The 21,369-nt window shown below is 48.2% G+C and overlaps 1 protein-coding gene across 4 annotated transcripts in view; it reads left to right on the top strand.

Moving 5' to 3' along the window:
• The window catches only part of LOC124241554 (translation initiation factor IF-2-like), a 60,277-nt gene extending 39,418 nt beyond the window's left edge, over positions 1–20,859 (top strand). For 2 of the 4 annotated variants that reach the window (XM_046665401.1, XM_046665398.1), the window contains 2 exons: positions 1,095–1,135; positions 20,232–20,859. In XM_046665401.1, the coding sequence (XP_046521357.1) occupies positions 1,095–1,135; positions 20,232–20,237 (47 nt within the window). In that variant the 3' untranslated portion in view covers positions 20,238–20,859. The remainder of the gene's footprint in view (positions 1–1,094; positions 1,136–20,231) is intronic. The other 2 variants (XR_006889246.1, XM_046665400.1) reach the window with 2 other exon arrangements.
• Positions 20,860–21,369: the final 510 nt, after the last annotated feature.

Here is a 21,369-nt window from a genome sequence, read left to right as displayed (position 1 = left end):
CCCACTTCCAATCCATCAGCAAATCCTGTTGGCTCTACTTTCTAGAATCCAACCATATCGCAAAACCTCCATGCTATCTCTCTAGACAAGTGACCATTGTCTCTTTCTGGGATTTCTGCCGTAGCCTCCTGCCTGGTTCTACCTATGCTCCCCAATTTATTCTCAATACACATCCAGAAGTGACACATCATATCACTTCTCTTTGTAGAATTCTCCAGTGGCTCCCATTTGAGTCAAAGCTCAAGTTCATACAAGGGCCCTCCTTTAATGCTCTGCGCACTCTGGAACCTCTCACTGCCTCTCTGATCCCCTCTCTTACTTCCCCTTCACTCATTCTACTGATCTCCCCACTGATCTTTACCATGTCAGGCAGACTCTCACCTCTGAACCTTTGCACATGCTGTTCTCTCCACCTAGAAAGCTTCTTCCCCATTAATTCTCAGGGTTCATGTCCTCATTTCTTTCAGATCTTTATTCACAATTCACCTTCTCAGATGTGTGGACTTCCCTGGCCATGCTATTTAGCATTTCAGCACTGCTTCCCACCTCTTGCTCCAACACTCTCTTCCCCTATTCCTGCTGTATTTTTCCTCCAGAGCACTGACATCTTCTGACTACTGTATATTTTATTCCTTTCTTTCTTTGGTTGTTGCAAAGCTGCTCCATGAGGCAAGGTTTTTGTCTGTTTTGTCTACTGCTGTATCGCCAAGAACCCAAGGTCAGTGCCTGGCATGTAGTAGCTGCTCCATAAATATCCAGTGAATGGATGTCTGAATAAAAACATATGAAAGGACCACTTACTGTTTATACAAGGCCTTGAGGCAAGGTGGAAAGAGCACTGGGGTTTCTGCCAGCATAGGAGCATTAACAGGCCAAGTGAGAAAGTAATGCCCCGAGTAGAGAGTGCCCCTGTGTGGAGGTCACAGTGCCTGTGTCTGCCCTGGACCTGCCTGCAGTCAACTCTCACCTCTCTGGCTTCTGAAGAACTCGCAGTCGATGAGCACTCGTCACTCGCTCTCCAGCCAGGCTTGCTTTGCCCGAAGGCCCACCCTCCATGCTCTGCCTCAGTCATTTACTTTCCTTCTTTTCTCCAGGTGCCAGCGTTTGCAACCTGTTGGAGGAAAACAACATCAAGGTAAGAAAACAATAAGACTGTGTCTAGTTTGGGACTTCTCAACTTAAAAAGCCTTGGGAGGTATTCCGGGAAGCCAGAGTACTGAAAGCGTTGGCAACTGGATAACATGAAGGTCCGGGGGACTCGTGTTGGCTTCCTGGATGGAGTGTGGGCACTGGCGGCGGTGAGGACAGCTCAGTATCAGGGAGTGGATCATCAGAGGTGGGGTGAGGTCCTCAGAGTGAGGGAGACAGTGCTTCCCTTGGGAAAACATGGCAAACTCCCCCCAGCCCACAGCCTGGCCCTCCTGCCCTGTCTTCCTTGCCTCCTTGCAGGCCTCTCCCCTTCCTCGCTCCCTCTGGAGGTTCTGCCCAGCCTGCTGTGGTCGGGCCAGGCCTCAGCAGGGTCTCTAGGTCTTTTTTTATATTTAGGCAAGGATGGTTTGGTTCTAGATCTAGAAGAATATACCAGATCTTCCAGCATAGGGGTTCTCTGATTCTGTGTTAAATTGCAGTCCAAATTTTAAAAACTGAAAATACTCAGTAAGTAATGGATGTGAGGGAATGTGCAGCCGGGTGTACTCCTGATGTGACTGGAAGAGGGGCAGCTTTTAGAAATGTGTGTAGCCTTTGACCAAGCAATTCCACTTTCCAGAATTTATCCTAGGAAAATAATCACATTTGTGCAAAGGTGTATGTACAAAGATGTTTATAACTGCATTGTTTATTATAGAAAAAAAGGAAATATCGGAAAACCCAACAAAAAGGAATTGGTCATTTAAAACCTGGCGCATCCCTCAAGGGCATGTCATGCAGCACAATGACCTAGGTGTATGTTGACAAGAAAGATGTTTGCATATATTGCTAAGTAAAAAAAAGAAAGAAAGAAAGAAAGAAATGGGAAAAGCTTACAAAACTTGCAAGGAAAGCAGCTTTAGGCTCAGCCTGGAGGGTTGAAATCCAGATCAGCCTCTTAACTGGTATGGGAACTCAGGCAAGTGATGTCATCATCTCCCTAAGCCTCTGCTTCCTGCCTGTAAAATGGGCATGATAACACCTGCCTCACAGAGCAGTGAGGGTTTCAGGGGATTTATACATCTAAAGGCCCCAGCACAGGCTCTGGTATATGGTGAGTGCCTAGCAGATGGGTACCAAGGTGAGATGTGGGCTAATGGTATTTTTACCTGTGTATAAGCCTGGAAACATTCTGGACATTCATAGACAAATAGTGGTTTTACTTTTGGTAGAATTATGGGTGATTTTCAATATTTTCTTGTTTTTCTACAAGGAATACGTGTTACATATATAATGCTGGTGTAATTAAAAAAGAAAAAAAGGACATAACAATTGAAAAGGTTTAAAAAAAGAAACTGCAGTCCATTTGGCAGGCAAGCCGGCTGAGCCGCCCCCAGGCAGAGCTCTGGAGGGCTGAGGTGGAGGCAGGGAGGAGGGGGAAGAGGAAGGGCGGTAGTGGAAGGAAAAGAGAGAAAAGGACCCTTGGGTGTGAGGGCTGGTGCCCAAGGAGATGTACCTCAGAGGTAAGGCTCAAGCCCCTGCAGGCATGTTCCCCACTTTGGCCCCTCTCTAGGGAGCCCCTGGTAGGAGATATGGGGACTCAAGGTCTATCTGTCCTTTCAGATGACAATGAGTGTGTGCAGCCACCTTCAGCTGCTGAGAAAACCTGACTCTGGCACATCTGGGGAGGGGCCCTGTGGCTCCAGCCCTGGGGCAGCTCCTCCCCCACCTTCAGAAACCCAGCATCTTGTCTGTGTCCAGATAGCAAAGGCAGGGAATCCTAGTGAATTCCCAGAAGTCACCCTAAAGGATGACTAGCTTCTCTCTTCTTTGCCAGCCTTTTAGGATTCATCCTCAAGAGCAGAGTCTCCCAAGCAAATGCGACCTTCTGGGAAAGGGAGCTGGTGACCACCCAAGGGCTGCTGTGCCTGCTCCCCCTCCCCACCCCCACCCCACCAACTGCCTTTCCCGCCAGTGATGTCAGGAGAAACTCTTCCACATTGAGAAGGTTTATGTGCCCCCCTGCCAATTTATTGAGCATTCTTGGGGCTTGGCTCGTCCGCATAAGTGAATTTTTCAAAGAGTTAGATTTAATCCCGTCACATAATTTTTTTGTTGTACTCATTTTTAATTAATTTTTATTTTATCAAATTTATCAAAATAATGCGTGGTTTAAATATCAATAGTACAGAGAGGCTCGTAGTAAAAATCCCCTCCTCACCTTTCTCAGTCCCACTTTCTCTAGAGGTTGCCTCTTTCAACTCTTTCATTAGTTTCTATTTCTGTTTATATTGTTGTTTCTTGACTTACCAATTTTAGACATCTGTTAACTTCTTGTGGTAGATGAGAATTGAGCTTTCCTGCAAAAGCACCACCAGCTCTCCTCCCTCCATCCTCCCAAGGAAAGTATAACACGACTTGTGGTTCTCTCAGTAATGAATGTGGACATATTCTCCACTGCAGAGCTAAGTAGTGATACGTGTCCTTGAGTTCTGGGGAAAATTGTATACTATTTCTGCGATAATTTTCTCCCCTCTGTTTTATCTGTTGGAACTACTAGATTAATCTTCTGATTTTCTTATATTTTCTCTCTTGTTTCCCCTCCTTTTGTGTTTCGGGTCTACTTTCTTGGGAAACCTTCTGTGACTTTATCCTTTAACCCTTCTGTTGATTTTTTTAATTGTGGCTTTAATATTTTTAATATACAAGTAATCGTTCTTGTTTTCTGATTGTTCCTTTTTCATAATATCACGTTCTTGTTTTACGGATATACTCTCTCTCTGAAGGTATTATTTATTTTTCGTTTGTCTATTTGTTTTAATATTCTTCTATTCTCCATATTGTCTTCATTCCCAGCTGGCTTCTTTCTGTTTGTTTCCTCTCTCCTTGGTGTTGGAGGCTTTCCTTGAATGTCAAATGTCCTGGCTGTCTGTTGCTACTTATGAATGAAGCAGTAAAAAGCTGCATTAGACTGTGTATTTGGGGAGAACTTATCAACTGAGGCTTCACTATAGGAAGCAAGCCAGTCTTTTCATTAACAAGCCTCTAAAGGTCAGATTCTTTTCTTTGGAGCTAGGGTTCTCAACTTTGGTGCTATTGACACTTTGGGCCGAATAATTTCTTATTATTGGGGGCTCTTGTGCAATGTAGAATGGTTAGCAGCATCAGTGAACTATACACACCAGGTGTCAGGAGTAACCCCCCTCCTAGAATTGTGATAACCAAAAATGTCTATAAACGTTGCCGAATGTCCCCTGAGGGCAGAATCACCCTTCTGAGAACCACTACTCTAGAGCCATTCAGCTTCTCAAGAGAAGCATTCTAACTCCTTGTTCCTGTTGTCTATTACTGCATGACAAACCACCCCAAAACTTAGCATAAACAACAATTTTTTTATGCTGCAAGTCAGGAATTCAGAAAAGACACAGCTCTGCTCTGCTCCACAATGTCTGGGGCCTAGATTGGGATGGCTGGAATGACTGAGGGTGGCTCACATGGCTAGGAGTTGGAACAGCTGGGGACGAACTATTTACTTCCAAGATGGGTCTTCACTTGGCAGGGATGGCTGGCAGACTGGGCTCAGCTGGGACTGGTGACCAGAGAGACTACACATGGCCTCTCCAGCGCGGTGGCCTGGTAGTTGGACCTCTTGTGTGGTAGCTCAGGGCTCCAATGTGAATGTTCCACCGGGCAATATGGAAGCTGCATGGCCTTTTATGGCCTGGCCTTGGAAATCACATGACATCACTTCCACTGTAGTCGCAAAACCATCCAAATTTAGGGAAGGAGACAGAGACCCATCTCTCAATGGAAGAAGTGTGAAAAAAATGTGCAGCCATTTTGTACACTTACTGCATTCCAGTACGAGGTGATATATGCCTGGGGCAGGATGGGGTGTGAAGAGGGGGGACATTGAGTCCCACTGTTCAGTCTTCAGATTTTGCCCTCATCCCCCTATTTTCATCCTTGTGTTCATCTGCCCCCTCTTCTCCCTGAGTCTCTCCTATTCAGTGTCTTCAGTCTCTTGCTGTGTGGGGCAGTGTAGGGTGGGATCTGGGATAATTCCTACCAATTTCCCTGGTTCCTTACCCTGCCCCCTCCTATACCTCAGCCCCCACCACCATAATATCTGGTCTCCCCAAGATCTGAGCTCCAGGGTTCTGTGGGGGAAGTGGCTGACCTCCTGTCCATATTCCCCTCTGCAGGCCCTTAGGAGACTAACTTCCTCCATGTCAGCCATCATTCTTCCATCTGCTTTCCAGCTTCCCAGAGTTAGCTGAGCTCTCTCATCCATTGATGTGTCCTTTACCATTCATTTTACTCTTGAGAGTTTATATCATTTCATTTCGTGAAGGGCATTTTAGTAGCTCTTCAGGAGAGAAAGGAGATTGGAACATGTGAATAACCTAACATGTTTAACTGGAAACCCTGTTGTCCTTCTTTTGGATGGATATATCTCTAAATTGTGTTATAATCTTCCCTGCCCTGTTAAGGCTCTGTTATGTAGTACAGTGACCACATTTAACCTTTTGTTGATAATTCAGAGTCATCTTTATGAACATATATGTTTATGTTGGAATTACTAAGTAGAGCTGTCTCTCCATGATGGGCACCCGGATCACTGTACTAAAACTCCTTAAACGTTTTTTCCTGGCCATCTCTGTCTCTGGCTGCTTCTTGTCCTTTTTATTTGTGGTGAGGGTGCCACATCACAGCACGTTAACTTCTGATTTACTCCTTTTAAATGGCTAAACTGGATGACTTCGCAGGGCATCCCCCCCACACACACACCCGTTTGCCGCCCTTCCCCACACCTCCCAGCATTTGACCTTTGTGGTTTGCGTCACCCAGCCTCCATGTTCTCATGTTCCAATTGGGTTTGGCCAATTGAAGACCCCGCAGGAGATTGGAGAGTGATGTTGAGGCGCTGTAGGATGCTTTTTCCCCCCACCTCCCTCCTTTGCCAGGCCTCAGGTCAGTAGGGTGAGTGTTCTTCATCTTAAAGCCACAGTTCCTAGAGCTCTCTCTTGCTCTGTAACCACTCCCTCCTCCTCCTCCCTTCAGGCCACGGTAACAGCTCCAACTGTTGCTGGCTCCAGGGTGTGTCTCCTGCCTTTGTTGTTTCCCTTCGTCGTCCATCCCCCCCTTCTTGTGAACAGTCCTTCCTAAGCTCTCCTCTGTTACCCGGGGAATGTGCATTTGTTTCCGATGGGACTCTGACCATTCAGAAACTTTTTCTGATTTGTATCTAAAACAAGAATAGTCCCTGAGGGAACCCTGAGTGATCCTCCTAGAAGTCCTGTGTCTGAGCTTTGTGATATCTCTGGGCTACTGTGTGGCTTTTTAAAATTCATTTCCTAATTTTTAATTATATACATTAATAGAGGGTGCTGGATTAGTGACTTCTCCATACAGGGAAATACTACTTATTGGAGTGTTTTGAGAAGGAAAATAAGCATGTAAATAAAAGGAAACTAGGATAGGGAAATTATGATGACTTTCAGAAATTATGTAACAGGCTGGAAAATATCAACAGTTTCAGAAAAGGATTAAGTACCTCCCTGGATAACAGATCCTTGCTGGGTCTTAAGGTAAAGTGGATGCTTGGGGGACATCCAGGCTGTGTCTGGGTGAGATTCCCCAATGTGACACTGGGAGTCCCTCGGGTAGACCTGCCAGGCCTGTGTCCTTCCAGGTCAGCAGCTTCTTTGAGGCTTTTGCTCTGAGGAGTACCACGTCTTGTACTTGTCTATCCACTGCAATGAGGATATACTGGAACCCAGAGAGGCCACAGCCTTGCCCGCCATTCACACTTCATGTCCCAAGGAGCACCGGGAGCCCAGTTGTCCTGCAGCCACCTCTGAGGTCAACCTGCACCGCAGGACTCTCCTGCTGGAACGCTCCCGGGATTCTCTTGCCTCCTCACCCTGCCACCCTGGTCAGCCCTCAGTTTTGTTTAATTTGTGCACCGCTTTGAAACACATGTACCTCTGGGAAAAAGTAGAATCAAGAACTCTTCCTGACCACCCATTTCCTGAAGCACGAAAAGGAAACATTTCATAAATGCTTTTTAAAGCAGACAACAGGAAGGGGTAGTGCCACCCTGGCTGGCAGGGGTCACCACTGTGGTATTTCACAGACAGGGAGGTGAGGTGGCACATGGGGGCTGAGGTCCCAGCCAGGGCAGCAGAGGCACGGCCCTAGGGGCCTAGGCCTCCCCTGGCCCCCTTCAGCAGAGCCATGGGCCCTCAGCCCTCCTGGGCAGGAGGAAAAGGCCTGGGGACATCACCCCCATTGCACAGGGAGGGGTCTGAAGCCAGGGAAGTGGAGAGGCGCCACTTCAGTGGAGAGACGCTCTTACACTCTGGCTTCCTTCTTCATTCCTGATTCTTTTACCTCCAGGGATTTTTTTTTCTTAATTTAGGGAGTGGGGTCTGAGCAGTTGGAGACAGGTCTGTTTGTCTTTAATGTCGCTAGACTTGAGTAATGTAGCCTTTATCAGTTTAGCTTGTCCTCTTCCAGCCCACGCCACTCTTGTCCCTTGGCCGAGTGAGCCCAGCGAAGCCCCTCAGTGTCCCACCAAGGGGAGGTGCAAGTGGCCCCAGGTCCCTTCCTGTTCACTCTTGCTCTGTAGAAGCAACGCTGGGAGGCAGACATGCAGGGACACTGCCAGAAAAGCCAGCCCATGGCTTGATAGTGGAGGGCCCTGGAGGGCTGGGGGAAGCTTCTGAGGCCTCTCTGCACAGCTCCTCCCACAGCAGAAGGTTCACGGTCCATGCACTTCTGGGAGTGTAGATGGGGCCCAGGTGGGCAGAACACCTGTGTAGTATTTAGGCCCAAGTCCTTTCTTGTCCTGTCTGAGCTGCCTGTAGTTTGACCAGAGTATGCTGGAGGTAGGCCATTGCTAACTAGGGTGGCTGCCACTAACCACATAGAGAGGAAGGAAAATTCTCAGCTCGAGCACTTGAGCCAAGCCCGCTGCGGTCCTCAGCAAGATGTTGCAAGTTCCTAATCTGGCCCCAGAGGACAGGGAGTTTGGGCATCATCTGGAAACCGGAGTTGGCTGTTACCCACAAACATAGACACCCTGAATGGGACATACACCCCCCAATATACAGGGCATCAGAGCCTCAACAGTGCCTCTGGCCTGGGTAGCAGTCCCTGGGAAGTCCAGCTGCCATCTCTCTATAAATGGCCGTGCAGCAGCTGTGCTGAGTGAGCCACTTCCTTGGGGCGGGGTTAGGGCCCACCTTGTTTCCATTACAAACTGATGCAACCAACTTTCAACAGACGCTGCCAGAGAAGAAACACATTACAACAGCATGCTGCAATACTTCCTCTGCAGGAGGCTTACTCACATCAGCAAAGATAGACCTCTTCCCACTCCAGTATCTCACTCCACTGAGCTGGACGTGCCTTTTCCTCAGACCATTTGAGGCCTTTGAGTGGATCTGCTTTTCCCAAGAAATTAAACCAGTGGCTCTCAATCCTGGCTGCACATTACAATCATCTAGGATATTAAAAAATACGGATGCCTGGACCTTACTCCACCCCAAAGATACTGACTAAATTGATCTGAGTTAAAAAAAAATTTAGGTTTTTATTGAAGGATAACGTACATGCAAAAACAAACAAAAAAAAGCAGAAACCATAAGTACAAAGCTCAGTGAATTTTCACAAAGTGAACTTACCCCGAGTAACCAGCATCCAGGTCAAGAAATGACATTACCAACATCCCTGGGTGCCCCAAAAGGTAACCACCATTCTCACTTCTAATGGTGTACATTAGTTTTACCTGTTTTCAAGCTTTATATTATATAAATGGAATCATACAGTATATATTTCTTTTGTGTCTGGCTTCTTCCACTCAATCTTGTGTTTGTGAGGTTCTTGCAAGCCGTTGCTTGTCGTCGTTGTAGCTCATTCACTCTCATTCTACCATATGGATGTTCCTCAATTTGTCCATTCTACTGCTGATGGCTACTTGGGTATTTGGATTGTCGTTTGCAGCCTGGGGTTATTATGACTACTACTGCTATGAGCATTCTAGTGGTGTCTTTTGGAGCACATTTGTATGCATTTCTGTTGGGTATGTTTTTAGAAGTGGAATTGCTGGACAAGTACAGATGTGAGTGTGTTCAGCTTTAGTACCTTATACCAAATAGTTTCCCAAAGTGACTGTGCCAATTTACACTCCCTCCAGCAATGTATGAGAGCTTTTGTCGCTTCGCATCTCTGCCAACAATTGGTATTGTCTACCTTATTCACGTTACCCATTCTGGTGGGTATGTAATGGTGTCACAATGTGGTTTTAATTTGCATTTCCCTGATGACTAACACAGTTGAGCACTTTTTCATGTTTATTAGCCATTTAGACCCTTCTTTGCAAAGTGCCTGTTGAAGAATTTAGACATGAGTGTTTTTAAGAAGCTCCTCAGGTGGCTCTAATGTGCAGCCAAGGTTGAAAACCATTGAACTAAACCGCAAGTTAGCATCTGCTGCTCTGTTTCTCGATGTCCTGCCCTTGAACTTAAGAGTATTTGGGATCTGAGGGGACTTCGTGGACCTGGGGAAAGATAACCTTCACCCTCTACACCAAACGAGCCTGCTAGGAAGAAGAAAGAGATTGGAACTGGAGCTTAGGCCTTTGAGAATCTTTGGGAATGTGGCCTCCACTTAAGAAGGGTCTGGGGAGGGCCTGTGGTGTCCACAGCTGCCACAGACATTTCCTGACCACAAAAATGACCCCTTACTGGTTCTCCTGGAGCCCCAGGCAATCATGTGGAGAAAGTGGAGGGGCCTCATGCCAGGTACTTCCCAGTTTCTGGGCCAGCATGAATGGGACACAGCTCATATAGGGGTTGTGGTCAGGCTGGGGACAGTGGAGCATGTGTTCTGGGGACCTGTGTGGTGCTGAGGGAGGCATGCTTTCTGTGGCCTTTCTCCTGCATGAAAGACAGCCAGTGGGGCTCTCCCACATGGGTCCAGGCCTGGCCAGCTCTTGAGTTCTGTGGGTTTGCATATAGGTCCCAGTTGTTTCCCTTACCTGTAATGATCTCCTCTATCTTCTGCTCCCCACTATGGGGGCCCTGCTTCAGGACCTTCCCTGGCCACCTGACCTCTACCTGATCCCCTCACTCTTCTGAGCTCCTGCAGCACTGAGAGTGAGAGCATACAGTGTGGCTCCTGATTATACACTGCCTTGTACTGAGTCCCCATTGTGTCATCTGTGCTCATCTCATCCCTGCCTCTGGACTGCAACCTCATCCTAGGGACTACTGGGCACTTCTCTGTGCTCCCTCACAGTGAGTAAAGTGTCATTTGGTAACTCAGTGACAACATCCTCCAACTTGAGAAGGAAGATGCAATAAAAATACAGACCACACTCAGAGTCAGCATTTTCCTTCCCTCAGACTTGAACTGTGCAGGTGTCAAGCAGAGCTGCCCTATGTGGGCACTGTTTTGGCACATGTGCCACATGTCTGGTGGCATGGAGCTCTGTTCAGGGAGTCTAGAGTTGGACCACCAGCAGGGGGCTAGGATGTTGGTGCCTGACTGGCTGTGCATAAAGGCCCCTGAGGCACAGGGGCTCTGAACACCCTGATGGAGTTCACTGCAGTGCCCAGAGCTCAGTGAAGGGGGGGAGCACCTCGTCAGTGCCCATCCCATGTGCTCTTTGAAAAGAGCAGGGTCCACCTTCTGTTGACTGAAGTCCTGCCAACTGTGTGACGTGAGATGAAGGGCAAGGATGCATGCGGGCAATGTTGACATTTTGGAGGCTGGTGAGCACAGAGCCAACTCTGGGCTCTCAGTTGTGCCATGTCCTGTGGATTCAGACCCATCTTGGAAATCATCCTGGATACAGAGCATTTCATGTCTGATAGTCCAAGTGTGGATGCTGGGGTCCCCTTGATTGGCCCAAAGGGTAGCCTGAACCAGCAGCCAGCCACCAGAGTGCTATCTGAAGCCTGGGATAATGACAGGAAGAACACTCTCTGCGGCAGTATATGGGAGTTCCAGTTGCTTCACACTTTTGCCAATGACTGATAGTCTCCGTCCTTTTCATGTTGGCTACCTGAGTCTCATAAAAAGAGAGACCCCTTTCCTTCTACTGAGTCTGCATCCCAGCCTCTCCCCTTTCTCCAGGGCCCCTACACAGCAATCATGCCCTTCAGTTCTCTCTTTCTGTCGTGCAGCGTTTGGCATGCTTCTGCCTCCATCATCTGTGTAATGCTTTCCTCCACCCCCTTCCCCGTGGAGAACAGCCATGCTGTCTGCCTCTCACAGCCAAGATTCTGGAAGGAGATGTCTGCTCTCCTCTTCCTCCTCAACCACTCATTTATTCAGCAAGTATTTATTTTACACCAGCCTGTGCTGGGGATTCCATGGTGAACAAGACCCCCTGGCCCTGCTCTCATGAGGCTTATAATCGGGTAGGGAAGACAGACATAAATTATTAACACATGCTTGTGTAATGGCAGTTGCGATAAGTGCTGCCACAGCCCAACAGCACAGGCCAGATCTGTTCTGCACTTGTGCACCTGCAAACTTATTCGTCCTTCGAGGCTCAGCTCACATGCCACCTCATCTGTACCACCTTCTCAACACTGCACCGGTACGACAGGGTAGCCCTCTAGGCTCACAACAGCCTTGAGTATAACTGCTCCCCACAGAGGTTGCAACCTGAGGGTAGAGACCAGATCACACTCATCTCAGAGCCTCCAGAGCCCATTGTGTCAGAGGTGCTCAGTAACGAGTGCCAGTCCCTACCAAGTCTGAGCCAAAGTGGATGCACGTCTCCAGGCCCTGCCAATCTGCTGCTTTCTTTTTCCTTTTTTTTTTTAATAGCTTTTTGCTTCTTTTTATCATTATAAAAATAACTTGGGTTAGAAACAACAATGCGAATTACTTATCAGTAATTCGTACCCTTACAAATGGTTAAGATGGTAAATTATATGTTATGTGTGTTTTACCATAATTTAAAAAAATAATAATGCAAAGAATAAGTCCATAAAAGGAGAAAAAGGGAGAAAGGTCCATATTATCTAGAAATAAAGGACAGAGGATTTGATTTAGGCAGAATTAGATTAAAAAATAAGATGTTTGGGGGCTGGCCCATGGCTGAGTGGTTAAGTTCGAGCTCTCTGCTTCGGCGGCCCAGGGTTTTGCTGGTTCAAATCCTGGGCGTGGACATGGTACCGCTCATCAAGCCATGCTGAGGCGGCGTCCCACGTGCCCCAACTAGAAGGACCCACAACTAAAGATACACAACTATGTACCAGGGGGCTTTGGGGAGAAAAAGGAAAAATAAAATCTTTTAAAAATAATGATAATAAGATGGTTGTATTAGGGAAATGCAACTCAAAACCACAATGAGGGAGCTGGCCCGGTGGCGCAGTGGTTAAGTGCACACATTCCGCTTCAGTGGCCCAGGGTTCTGCGGTTTGGATCCCGGGTGTGGAAATGGCACTGCTTGGCAAGCCACACTGTGGTAGGCATCCCACATATAAAATAGAGGAAGATGGGCACGGTTGTTAGCTCAGGGCCAGTCTTCCTCAGCAAAAAAGAGGAGGATTGGCAGCAGATGTTAGCTCAGGGCTAATCTTCCTCAAAAACAAAACAAAAAAAACGCAATGAGATACTACTTCACACCCTTTAGGATGGCTATCATAAAAAAATAGAAAATAGCAAGTGTTGATGAGGATGTGGAGAAATTAGAACTCTTGTGCTTTGCTGGGGGGAATGTAAAATGGTGTTGTTGCTGTGGAAAATGGTGCGGTGTTTCCTCAAAAAATTAAACATAGAATTACCATATGATGCAGCAATTCCAATTCTGGGTATACACCCAAAAGAACTGAAAACAAGGACTCAAAGAGATATTTGTACACCCATGTTCATATCAGCGTTATTCACAATAGCCAAAAGGTAACAATCCAAGTAAATGTTCATTGACAGATGAATGAATAAACAAAATGTAATATATACACACAATGGAATATTATTCAGCTTAAAATGGAATGAAATTCTGCCACATGTTGCAACACAGATGAACTTTGAAAACATTACGCTAAGAAGTGAAACAAGGCACACACGAAAGGACAAATATTGTATGATTCCACTTATATAAGGTACCTGGAGTCGTCAAATTCATAGAGACAGAAAGCAGACTGGTGATTGCCAGTGGCTGGCAGTAGAGGGGAATGGGGCATTAGCTTAATGAGTTTGGAGTTTATGTTGAAGAGGATGAAAAAATTCTGGAGCTGGGTGATAGTGATAGCTGCACAACAGTGTGACTGTACTTAATGCCATTGAATTGCACACTTAAAAATGGTAAAAATGGTAAATTTTATATTATGTATATTTTACCATGATAAAAAAAAGTAATTTGGGTGTATTATGGACATTTTGGAAACTATTGGTAAGCACAAGGGAAAAAAATTTAAATCATTCATAATCTTACCAGCTAGAGAGAGCTGCTGTTAAACTTTGTGTGTATCTTTCATTCCCTTCTTGTTCTCTCTCTTAAAAAAAAAAAAAATATATATATATATATATATATGTATACATCTATCTTTAGAGACCACATTGGACCCATTGGAAGTCTCCTCCTCACATCTCTCTCTCTCTCCCCTGTTCTCAGTGATGCTGCTTCCTCCCTTTGAGCCACTCAGAATAAGTCTGTCACTGTTCTGGACATCAGTTCTTTGAACAATTTCTCACACCTAATTTCAACTCCCCTGCACCTCCAGGCTTTCACTTCTCTCAAAATGCCCATTTCTTCCGTGTGTCTAAAAACATGGTAGCACAGCAGTCCCAGTAATGAGTCAGAAGGGGCTGGAGAAAAGAATGAGTGCCTCTCCCAGCTTCTCAGAGGCTGAACATCTTAGAAATGTCCATGTGAGCGTGTCGGCTCTCTTGGATAATACAGTCATTGTTGTGGTTCCTGCGGAGGTTACTGACAACTAAACCCCTAAGTCTGTGGGTCCAGGCTGTGCTTTGACCAGGTTCCCGTGCCCTGCCTGGGGGCCCTTGCTTCTTGGACCTGGTGCTGGACCTCGCATTATCCCTGTTGATTCTAGCTCCTAGATCTGGCTTCTACAGCCTGTCAGGAGCCTGTGACCTCATGCCCCAAAGAGCAGATCCACCCTGTCCTCTTTGAGGGAGCTTGGAAAGGAGTGAGGGTTCCATGGCCTCTGATCCCTGCTGGGCCTTGGGGAGGAGCAGCTGCTTCCTCTCTTCCCTTCATGAGAAGTGGGCCTCTCCTTCATCTCAGGCACCAATCTGCCATGCACAGCGGTAAGTCAGCAGGAATGAGCTAAGCTATCAGAGATAGGGACTCCCTCCAGTATATGGGTCCTGGGGGCCCAGGGGGCTGCCCTGTGTCCACTGCCATCAGGCCTGACCCCAGAGCCACACCACAGCTGTCACACCTGTGGAGGTGCCCCCGGACCCCCACATTCCGGCCCGACTACAACCTCTTTCCCCAGCTTTGCCACGTGGTCCAGGAGTCAGAGCATAGGCAGCTTCATCAGCAGCTGGAGGTAAAGCAAGAATCCACAGCCACTCAGGTGACTGAAGTCCATTTCTGTGCCCACTGATTAGAGATGAATGGTGCCTTCATTTGCCTCCAGATCCAGCTACAGACACAAGACCGCTCTCTCTCGGTTTTGAGGTCTCCACAGAAGGGTTTATTCAAGGTTTCAGCCAGGACCTTTACAGCCCAGTCCTGAGAGGATTAGGTTTTTATTGCAACTTTCCATTAATGATTGATCTAAAACTGATACTAGAAACACTGAAGAACAAATTTGCCCTAGAGATTAGGAAAGGTCTACATCTGCCAGGCTTGGGGACCTGCCCACCTGCCCCCTCCAAGGTCAAACCAGGGCAAGGGTACATTGGAAAACCCACCTCACACACAGTCACACACACACACACACACACACACACAGAGGCACGCACACACGCACGGGGGGGGGGGGGGGGGGGGGGGGGCGGGACCAGATATAAATGCCCTTAAATCCTTTTTGGAATTAGGCTATAAATTACAAATAAATGGAGCAAAGGACAGAGCAATAGGACCTGAGGGCTCGTAATAGAATTTTTCTTTCTTGTTTTGTTTCTATTAATGCCTACTACAAATTAGCATCGTAAAGGGAAATTTGGAATGTGATGAAGAGAGGGGCTTGTGTGAAGGCCACAGCTTGGGCTTCCTACAGGTCCCAAAGAACTGACCCCTGAAGTGCGTCCAACACCAGCTGGGGAAGGGGCAGGGGATGCTGAACAAAATTTCACAAACACTTGTGGGAAGAGCCTTGGCAAGGCCTTGTGCTGTGCCTCTGGCTGTTTTGATGGCCTCTGAGGCTGTGACTGAGATAGTGGGGTCCACAGCCTGCATCAGAAGCACTGAAGGGCCCAAACCTACCACCTCAAGGACTGGGGAGCCAGGAATCTGCATTTTAGCAACCTCCCCCACGGAGAGTTCAGCCAGTCCCCACCCCTGAGAGCCGCAGGGAGCAGGGTGCTGGCAGCAACACTCTTCTCTTACTTCTCAGCTCCCTGCCCTGGGGCACGGGGAGTGGAGCGCTGGCAGAGATGCTTCTAAATGGAAACTGGAAAACGAAACTGGAAATCACAGCCTCGCAAACCCAAAAGCTGGTGTTTCTTTTCCACAGGGAGAGTCCCCAAGGGAGGAAGAAGCCAAGGAGCAGGGAGAAGCATGTTTAGTAAAGGCAGCGAGGGTGTTCCAAAAGCAGCCTAGCCCTGGGCACACCGAGCAGGGCTGCACCGGTAGCCTGTGGGCTGGGGAGGCGCCAGTGAGGAGGGCCACAGCCCTGCACCGGCTTCCTCTAAGGCTGGCCGGCTTGCTGTCAGCCCTGGGTGGGTTTCCTCTTTAGGAAAAGCTAATTTCATGCTGGATGAAAAACTCTTTTCAGAGGTGCTTTAGGAAGGGCCGTGGCTCTTGGTTAATCTGAAAATATTTACTTCTGAAAATGTTTCTCAGAAGTAAGCATTTCATACTAGCAGCTTCTTGCCCCACCAGCTGCCTTCACCTCCTTGGCCTGCCGGGCTCTCCCACAGGCCCACTTGGAACTTTGATGAGGAATGGAGTTGCTCGAGTTTAGCTGAGGATCAAAGATCAAAAACCCTAGTCACCCCTCCTCTCTGGTCTCCCCCCTACAGGAGTTTGTACTCGCCCAGGCACAAACACTAAAAGCAGCTGCCAGCAAAGGCACCGCTTGGGGGCAACTCTGACGAAACCAGCAGAGCAGCTTTCATGGAAGCAGATTTCCTGAAGGGCCTGGAATGTGGAGGAGAGGAGGGCTGTGGGACAGGGGCCAAGAACTGTCCCCGCTAACTCCACACCATCCCTCCATCCCTCCACATGCCTGAAATGTCTCTTCCTCGAGGGAATAGCCACCCTAACTAGCACACTCCGTCTTAGATTAGGACCCCTCAGTTGCACCCTCTCATGGTACCCTGTGTTTTCCAGCTATCTGTGTGATTATTTGCTTCATGTCTGTCTCCCTCACTGGAACTAAATTCTGCAAGGCCTGGAACCTGGTCTGAGTTGTTCACTGTTGTACCCTCGGTGCTTGGAATAGTGCACAAAAAAAGTGTGTATTCAGTGAGTGAGGGCGGCCTGAAGAACCCAAGAGAAGGCCAGCACTCCAGCAAGGGATCTACACCGGCCTTCTCAGTGCCCAGCCCCAGCCCCAGCCCCTCAGAGCACCTTCTGTTGAGGATGCTGCAGACAGACCCCCAGCTCTGCCACCAGCAGTCCCAGGGCCCCAGCCTGCGGAATGCTCTGACTGGCCCCGGTGTGCAGGTGGTTTCTGAGGACCGCGGGCTTAGCAAGGGGATGTGGGGTGTGTGTGTTGGGTTTCCTGTGGCACATCCTCCATGGCCCTGGCTTTGGCCCCCCTTATCTGACAGATGGGCTCTCATAGCCTTTTCCAGACAGGTAGGGAGACTTGGCTCCTTGGGCTACCTGGAAAAGAAAGGCCACTTTTAGCCTGTAGGTCAGGAGGAGACAAGCTGGGGTTGGCAGGGACGTGACAGTGATAAAAAGGGGGGCGCAGATGAAGGATGCCACTAAACGGTGTCTTCTCAGCCTCACTTTCTCATTGGTAAATGGGATTTGTTCTCGTGCATGTGCCTTTAAAGACAATGTAACAGGAGACAATAGGGCAGACTTTGGAATTGGGCTATCTGGGATAAAAATCTCAGCCCTGTCATTCCCAGACTATGTGACTTTGAGCCAATTACTGAATTTCTCTTTGCCTCGTTTTTGTCTTCTGTAAAATGGGAACAATTAGAGTGGATTCCGTGAGTTAGTTCACATTCCTGACACTTGGTGAGGGCTCAGTCACCATCGTCTGTTATTACTTTAACCACGCTTGTGAGGATCCAACAAGATGGCAAATGTGAGCACAGTTCCCAGCCTCGAAGGTGCTGCACAAAGAGTAATTATTATTTTGGAAATATCGAAGGCACGGCTTCCTTCCCACATTTGTCTGGGGTGGGGCAACAATTTTACATATTTAGTGTTAAGCTAGAAGATGCACCAAAGGGAGGTGAAAAACTGAAACCACCGACCGTTTGAGCTGTAGGCTGCACCGAAGCAGTGTGGCCGCTGCAGATGGTGACGGCCCGGCTGGCCCACTTCCTCCCTGCGTGCCGCGGGTCTTCCTCATACCAGCCACTTCCCAAGGCTGCAGGAAGTGAGGCCAGGAATACTTCAGGGTGTGTGTGGGGAGGTCTGGGCAGGGGTCGGCAGCTGCCAGGGTGAGAACAGAAGCCTTGAGGTCCTTGCTGGGTCCTGAGGCCACCTGTGCAGTAGACCCTGCCCTCTCCCTGCCTGGGCCTGCCCAGGATGGGTTTGCAGCAGCCTCCCCACCCAGGCTCTTCTCTCCTGAGGTTGCAAGCTATTGTACAAAAGGCATCCAGCCCTAGAGAGGCAGGCTGGAGAGGAGCGCCAAATCTTTTCTCAAAGGAAATGCAGTTGTGGTTTTGAGACGTTCATTTCACATCTGTGGTTGGCGTTTCCCAGGGTTCTCAGAGGTGAATGCAGGGTCAGCCTGATGTCGCCAAATAAGGTTCACCAGTGACCTTAGCAACAGGCTTCGCTGCCCATTGGCTGCCACTGCTGCCGCCTGCCAATGCGGTCTCTGGAGGCGAGCGCTGAAGCTGGGCTGAAGCTTCCACATGTGCAGGGATCCAGCTGCTCCCTGTCAGAAACCACTGCCCTTTGAAGCGGCCACAGATCGGTAGAGAGCTCTGGGCATAGGGGCCGGGGGGGAGGACTGCCCGGATGCCCATGTTTCATAGTCTACTGGGGCAGCACTCCACTGACTGAGTCCTCACACAGCGCTGAATCAGCTCCCTCAGCTTAGTGGCCTGGTCCCAGCTTGCCAAGATGAGTTGCCTGTCCCCCTATGTCTTGACTGTCTACCTCGGAACTCCATAGCTCCATTTCATAGTTCTGCTCATTCCTGCTTTGTGCCAGGCACTCTGCTAAGCTGCTTCTACACATTATCTCTTTTAACTCTCTCAACAACGCTGTGAGTCACTTAGCCCCATTTTACAGATGAGAAACTAAGGCTAAATGAAGTCAGGTAACTGGCCCAAGGTTGCACAGTAAGTTGGGAAAGCCACAATTTAAATCCTATTTATTTATTTATTTACTTACTTATTTAATTTGCTGAGGAAGATTCACCCTGAGCTAACATCTGTTGCCAATCCTCCTCTACTTTGTATGTGGGTCACCACCACAGCATGGCCACCGACGAGTGGTCCGCCTGTGGGATCTGAACCCGTGAACCTGGGCCGCCAAAGCAGAACACACCAAACTTAACCACTAGGCCACAGAGCTGGCCCCTAAACCCAATTTAAACAGGTCCAGAGCCCACACTATTGACTGTTGTACTATATTGCCAGTCACTCAATGTCTCTGTGCCTCAGTGTCTTCATCTGTGACATGGGGATAATAACACCTACCTCACAGGATGGAGTGAGGATGGCACGGAGTGACTTATGAACAGGAACCCACTGCAAAGTGGTGGGTTGTCCAGTAGCACGCCTTGGCACCAGTGGGCTTTGTGCCTGCTGGGCGTGCTCCACAGGCAGCTTGCACGTTCTTCTCCCAGCGAGTGTGCTGCTGAAACATTGAGGTTTGTGCACCGGACTTCTCTGTGGCCCTCATATTTGGTTTCCACTTCCTCATTCTCAGCCTGCTTCCACCTCCGCCCAACTGCATCACTGAGGTGGGGAGGCCAGAGAGGAGCCTGCTGCCAAGGGGCTCCAGCCTCTGGGTGCCAGAGGAAACAGGGTGTCTGGGCTGGAGGGGGCGAGGTTCTGAGGACAGAAGGCGGGCCGGTCAAACTGCAAGGGCAGGCATACCTCATTTCCTCTACCCCAAACAATGCTAGGGTGTTAAAGCACTGTTTCCCTGAGAAACATTTTCAGAATTAAAAAGTACATAAGTGATCTGGTAAAGAGGAAAGTACATATGCCCTATAACCCAGCAGCCCGACTCCTCAGAATTTTCTCTAACCAAACTCTTACCCATGTGCACCAGAATATCCACACAGCACCAGGAAGAGTCCAAGTGCCTATCAACACCAAAGAATACAAATAAATTGTGCAACATTCCTACAGTGGAAATGAATGAACTATAGTGACTTGTAATACTGTAATGTTAGATAATACTCTAATAGTGGATGGCTCTCATCAACAGAATGTTAAATGAAACACAAAAGATTATGTACAGTATAATTTCTTTTGTGAAAAGTTTAACAACTAGCAAAACTGGACGGTATTGTTTAAGCATACATGCAGGGGAGGTAAAACTATAAAAAGCACAGAAATTATTGTCACAAAAGTCGATTTCATTATGACCACAGGGGAGGGTTGGGAGTGTGATTAGGACGGGCACACAGGGGTCTTTGAGGGTGATTGACATTGTTTTATCTCTTGACCTGGTGGTGGTTATACAAATATTTGCTTTATATTTTATACTTAAAACTGAACATATGTTTTGTGCATTTTTCTGCATAATTATTGTTTCACAATAAAAAATAAAAGTGTATGTATGTCAATTCCAGCACTGAATGGTGTGGTGAATGGACAGGGCAACAGAATGAGCTCTACTCCACGTGGACGTCTTTGGAACAGCACACAAGAGTGCCACACTGGTTGCTGAACCACAGCTGTGACTGCAGACTGAGGAGCCGGGGAGGGAATGGAAGATAAAGACTGGTATGCAGTTTAGAAGTGGAGGACATCCTTTGACATGGCACTACAGCCAGGGAAGATCAACCACTGGTAGTGGCAACAGGGGCTGGAAGACACCACGGTCAAGGCCTGTCTGGACCTGAGGACATCTGAAGGGACAGAAGGACAAATGCAAATGACCATGCATGGGACTCAGCCCCCATAGGGCGCTGGAGTTTCCGTCCCAGGATCCCCTCTTCAGGGATGCCTGTGTTTGTTGATTATCTGCCGTATGCCTGGCTGCTTCAGAATGCAAGGAATAAAATGGCCTTTAGCAGTGGCTGAGACAGGACCCTGTGGGATGTACAATAAGGAGTCTAAGGCCACAGGATGAGGCTTTCCTGACTCTGTCTCCTAGAGGGCTGGCGTTTTCTAAGGTTGCAAGCCTGTTTTATTCATCCTGATTTCCCTAGCCTGGAATAGGCCGTGGATGACAGTTAATAAACGTTTGTTGTGTGAGCAAGTGTGTAGAGTCTATGCTGGAGAGAATAAGGGCTCTTTAGGTCCCAGAGGCAGCCCACCAGGCTCCCTGCTTCTCTGGTCCATCTCCAGACAGCCCAGCCAGCTAGAGCGGGCTTCCTCAGTGGGTAGCCAGGGCTCTTGCCCACTGGCAGCCCATCGCCTGTTAAAGATGACCCTCCTTTTTCTTCTCCAAGCTAAATATCACCAGTTTCCACAACTCTTTGTTTTATAGCCCTCAGCATTCTGGTTATCCACTCTGGAGAGGCAACAGAAGTATCCAGATGCAGTCTGAACAGGCAGAACCATGGATGCAGATGGAAAATCCAGGTTTGTGTGCTTCGGCAGTCTGTGTATTCAAACCGTGATTGTGACAGCTGCTGACATGGCCTCAGACACGCAGGAAGGTTTGGGTTTGCTGCTGATCATCTTTCTTTGGTGTTTTCACAGCCTTTACATAGACACTTTTTTGATGTAAAACCCCACGCTGCAGTCCTTGTCATCAGTGTT

The sequence above is a fragment of the Equus quagga genome, chromosome 7, assembly GCF_021613505.1.
Source record: "Equus quagga isolate Etosha38 chromosome 7, UCLA_HA_Equagga_1.0, whole genome shotgun sequence".
Classification (NCBI taxonomy): domain Eukaryota; kingdom Metazoa; phylum Chordata; class Mammalia; order Perissodactyla; family Equidae; genus Equus; species Equus quagga.
The sequence above is the reverse complement of the archived record's forward strand: the minus strand, read 5'-3'. Positions and strand labels throughout refer to the sequence as shown.